Raw genomic sequence first — 5,564 nt, forward strand, 5'->3', positions numbered from 1 at the left:
TTTGAACTGCCTATTCCTGATTTAAACCATCTGCAGGCTCGACTTATAGACAAGATTCGTGAAATTAACAATACCCCGAGCATCTTAGAAAATGTCTTTAATTCTTTGAGGAACAGGTGTGAAAAGTGCTTGGAACAAGGAGGGGGACACTTTCAGCAGCTGCTTTAATTTATTGTTATAACAAGGAGGGGGACACTTTCCGCAGCTCCTTTAATTGTTTGTTATTGTTATCACGATTATTCTTTAAAATAAAGTTATATAGTCATTAACGTTCTTGAAACTGACAGCTGCTATACAGCACGTTGAGAAATGAGGTTAAGTTGGTCGCTATAAGCTACTCTCTACGTCCAATGTGTCAGAGCCAACTTCGACCACGTTTTTATTTGAACGCTCGTTACATAAAATTCACCAGAGTAGGTAGGTTACCTTAGGTATAACGTGAATCGTTTTAGTTCCAATTCATTCGTTGTTAAATTATTTTGAAAAATGGTTGCCCGTTGGAGCGAAAAACAGAATTGAAATTTTAATTATGATTGGATGCGGAGATAAAATCTGTAGTCAACAGGAGGTATGTGATTTATTTCACCATAAGTATCCAGACCAGATAATTAATCGAGTACAGTATCCAAAAAGTTTGAAAAAACCGGAAGTATAAAAGATTTACCTGGATCAGGAAGGTAAAGAACGGTAAGCGAAAACGACCGTCAAAATGTGATGCTCGCCGTTACTGAAAATCCTCACTCATCCATTAGATCTATCTTAGCCAACTTCAACTTATCGAAGTCCTCAGTTCACAGAACTCTAAAGTCTCAAAAGTGGCATCCAAACAAAGTTAACGTCTTACAAGTCCTGTGGGCAAATGACACAGACAGAAGATTACAATTTTGCGAGAAATTTAGAAATTTATTTGAAAGACAACCCACCTTAAAAAATCACATAATTTTCACTGACGTAGCAATTTTTTGCTTAAACGGAACTGTGAACAGGCAAAATACTAGGTTTTGGAGCCCAGAAAATCCGCAATGGATACAAGAAAAATATACACAACGGACGGAAAAAGTGTTTGGGCTGGAATAGTAGGAAATCGCATACTGGGACCTTATTTCTTTGAGGGCAATTTGACAGGCGACATTTATTTGGATTTTTTGCGCTTTCAGCTGATACCAGCCCAGGAATTAATTTTTCCTAACCCTAATGAGCACGTTGTGCGTGCTGGTGATGTCTGCCCCTCCACATTTTCGCCTCGATGTAAGAAATTACCTTAAGGAGGATTATCAAGGTACGGAGGTGCGTCTAAAATCTAAGGAAAGTTTTTGTAGATTCTCTAGTGATTAAAGTAGTAAGCCTTTAGATTTGGCAACGTTGCACTTGGCTGGCGCGCTCGACTCGGCGTTCACTCGCTCCCGTTCCCGTTCATTCCGTTTGTCGAGACCGCGGCGTTGCCGCTATCACGCATATGGAGGATAAGTTAGTCAATGACAGCAGTTTGAAGAAGAATTATTATAAATTATGTATCTTACAAGTACCTAATCGATTTCTACAAGCTGTCATACGGTTCCTTAGATATTGGTTTCCTATTTATACAAGTTGCTGTGGAAACTGTTCGTCAATTGTTGCGCATTCTAAGTGGAAAGACCAAAATAATCTGCATTCTCATAAGACTTTGTACTAAATCGTGAAAAATTATTTTATTAATATCTCGTCTCTTAGGTATCCAAACTAGTCAAAAATTTTTTTGAGGATTTTCTTCTTATATTAATTTTTTAATATTTGTTCGTCAATTCCGCGCGCCAATATCCTTGGCAGGAAAAATGACTTCGGATGGAGCGGGGTCGAGCGGGATTACCGCTCTTTACCCACTTCATCGCTGTAGGCCCAGACGCTCGCTCGGGCCGCCATCGCGGCAGGATTCGATCGGCTCATGGGGCCTCCTCCTGTCCAATTCCAAATCAGATAAACCTCCTTAATTAAGTTTTCCCAAATTGATGGATAGGTAAAAAGCTAAGTGTATGTGAACAGACCAGACACTATGGAAGGGTTGAAAAATCGTATCAGAGAAGAAGTTCGAAACATAACATCAAATGTTATTCAAAATGTAATTGATAACTTTGAACACCGAATTGGACATTGTGCTATGGTTAATGGGGATCACTTTGAACATTTGCTGTAATAAAATAAAAAGTAGTACTAAATTATTGTTTTCATTTAATTCCTCCATTTTTTGACAAATATATGACAAAAAAGTAGGTTCAACATATACCGAGATCACAGGCGCATATTTGAAATAGCCGTTTAAAATAGTCAGTAGCCGTAAAGTTTTTAAGTCGTTTGTGCGTATGTGAGTGAGTTTGACGCTTTGCTTGGTCGAGTGTACGGCACGTGTTTTTTGTGGCAGTCATTAGCATTATGTATTGTGAGCATAGAGCGGCACACAGCTTGATCATAGATTTAGCCTATTTCTGCTACTACAACGCGTATTGCCTCTTATTAGCAGAATATAGATTATTACTGCTTATTTATTCGATCGTGGATGGATAAATGGTGGGTATTTCTAAAGTGGTGAATGTAATTTTATGTCAAATTTGCAACTTAGTTAATTATTCTTTATGATTTAGATCAACTTGAACTTTATATGCCAAGTTTACTTTACTTTAATATGTTAAGTCATAGAGTGTCGCGAAACTCTGAGGATTACGTATATCACGACATACTTGAGTTTATAATTTTTATAATGAAACGTTATAAAAACTATGTTTAAGGTGTTTCCAGTGATTTCTCTGTTTTACGTAAAAAATTAATTATTATTCATATTCGATTACCCCATTAAATCGAGTTTTTAGAATTTTAACAGTTATAATAAAAATATCATTAACTCACCTTCAATATATCAAATTTGATAGGAAGACTAAATGTCACTTTTTTCATACAAACACTGTAATTAATAGTAACATCATTGTACCTTTTTATGTTAGAAACATTCTTTAATCTTCCTTTTCTCAAAGATACTGTTCCAGCAAAATACTGAAAATAATTATAGGAGACAAAATTAAAAATACATATAGATTCGAAATAATAATGATATAGCTAAATACAGAGTAGTTAGAAGCTTAACTTATAAAACGTAGAAAATAACACTTTGAATGCGCTATAATTCTTCAGAATGTAGGTACCGATACGGGTTAATAGTAGATTATAATTTATTTGAAAATATTTCGGAAAATTCTGTGGTACTTTTTATGGCATAAGAATGGATACCATCTTCGTTTCAACAAAACTTACAATATATTCTCAACTTTTTGTAAATGGTTCATTTTTCATATTAGCGGTAGTGGTTCAATATCACGAATTTATTAAAGTAAACTGGATCATCAATTCCTAAAAACATTTTTGTTCACGCCTGCGAGACTGTCATATTGGACATTTTGTTGGCCAGTTCTTATCCAACAATATGAGGGTATTTTATCAGAGAAAATTATAAAAACTAATAAAACAATAATAATAAAAATTATAACTGTAAGATATAAAATTATCGGTGTAATTGGAAAAAAATATTTTTTATACACTGCTTTCATAAATATCCGTGTCCCACGTGAACAGATTTGTTGTGGCGCTCAATAAATTTGTCTTTCTTAAGTTGGCATTTCAGAAATTATCAAGGTAAAGTTACCATCTAGGACCCTAGATGAAACGTCAATCCAGAGGCGTTCGTAACATTTCGTATTTAATGCCTGTTCTTGTCTGTACAAATTACGGGCGGTATTTTGCCGATCGACATTTATACCGATCGGCAAAATAACCGACCACATTTTAATTTACACATATACTCCGCGGTCGAAACTATAGAGAGTTACTCATCGCTAACTTTTGGACTAGTAAGGTGGATGAAGCGTGCCGGGAACGAAAATCCATTGGCGTGTCTGCGTAAAAGGCAACAAGATATAGAAAATATTGAAAAAAGATAATAAAACATAACATCTAATATTTTTTTACGGTTTGCTATAACCGGCACTTTGATCCATTTTAATTATTACAGCATTTTAAAATGTCCTAGTTGTGTATTTTTAATTTATAAGTTTATTATAGCCATGGAATTAGACCGCTCGTCTACGCTTATGCTATGACGTTTCTCAGGACGGATAAATCAAGTCCGTTTACACCCAATAAAAAAACGATAAAAAAGAATTTCCCTATTCCCTACCAAGTGCAAAAGACAGAGATAGAATATAGATCGACGTTCAGTGTAACTCAGTCTATAGACGATTATAGATTCTGTCGATGTGCGTAGCGAGCGGCACAAAGATAAATAATATTGAACCGTATCAAAATCATTTTATATTTTATACGCATTATGGTAATAGTGTTTTTATATTATGTCTGAATCACTCTCTATAATTTCGACCGCGGAGTATAGTTAATTACACACAAAGATGTCGCCGGCAATTTGACGGTCGGCTGCCGGTCAAATTAAAATTTAGACGGCAAGCACGCGGTCGCCTACGGTTTTTTCAACGACCGGCAGATTTCAATGAGTAGTAGTTTATGCAGGTTTACACACGAAACAGCGAACACACCGACCACAGTCACAAATACAGGATCGGCAGCTACAGAGCCAACTCTACTAAACGAATTGTAGTTAATTTTACCCATTACGTCCCATCTAAAGTAACATTTTAACGCAATGCCATGTGAAAGGTTCTCCGCGGGGTTTTCAACGACCAGTAAAAATTCCGATCGGCAAAACAACGCTCGTGCGTAAGACCCGTTAATTTAACAGTATTTACCAGAATTACTTTGCTTTTCTACAAATTAATCTTTGAAAAAAAAGTTGTTCATTTCAGAACTCTAAATAATCGACGTTTTTGCCGTAAGTTAAACGAATCTTTTAAGATTATGTTACGAATATTAACTTTTGATTTCTGGTAGATTTGTGTAAAAATAATGAAATACTTTTAGAACGTATTTTTTAATCAACATATAGCTTTACGCTGGTTCATTTGTGTATTTAAAAGAAATAATTGTACATGTTATATTGATAATATGTCGTGAGAATATTTAAATTTTCTATCAACGTATGCTCGTAGATATCAGTTGGGACTTGTCACAAGGTATTAAAGAAGCAGCTGCATGCATATGCATCCTTATAAAGTTTCTGTTTTGCAAGAGTTACGTCCTCCTGATCACAACCAACGAGTATTGTGGATGGTTTAATCAACATTTAAACGACGATAATTTCTTAGACCTGACCTTTTAATCCGATGAGGTAGGTACATTTATCTGAGATTATGTAAACAGTCGGAAATATAGAACTTGAGCTCCAGAAAATTCGCACAATTTCATTAAAAAAACGTCAGAAGACGTAATAGGCTCAATTTTTTTCTGAGAAGTAATGAATGGAGAAACGATACTGCAACATTTTACAACAAGCCCTGGAATTAATCCATGACAATGAACTGCAACATGGGTATTTTCAACAAGATGGAGCTACAGCACATACTGCAGCAGAAAGTGTCTTCAGAAATTTTATGATGATAGATTGGTTACTAGAGCTTAAAACATCCTCTTTA

The 5,564-nt window shown here is 35.3% G+C and overlaps 1 protein-coding gene across 1 annotated transcript in view; it reads right to left on the reverse strand.

Moving 5' to 3' along the window:
- LOC108917608 overlaps positions 1–3,015 on the reverse strand; it is a 6,009-nt gene extending 2,994 nt beyond the window's left edge. Inside the window, exon 1 of the mRNA XM_018724298.1 lies at positions 2,878–3,015. Coding sequence (XP_018579814.1) covers positions 2,878–2,925 — 48 coding nt within the window. The 5' untranslated portion in view covers positions 2,926–3,015. The remainder of the gene's footprint in view (positions 1–2,877) is intronic.
- Between the last annotated feature and the right edge of the window lie 2,549 nt (positions 3,016–5,564).

This window comes from Anoplophora glabripennis, unplaced genomic scaffold, assembly GCF_000390285.2.
Source record: "Anoplophora glabripennis isolate ALB-LARVAE unplaced genomic scaffold, Agla_2.0 scaffold58, whole genome shotgun sequence".
Classification (NCBI taxonomy): Eukaryota; Metazoa; Arthropoda; class Insecta; order Coleoptera; family Cerambycidae; genus Anoplophora; species Anoplophora glabripennis.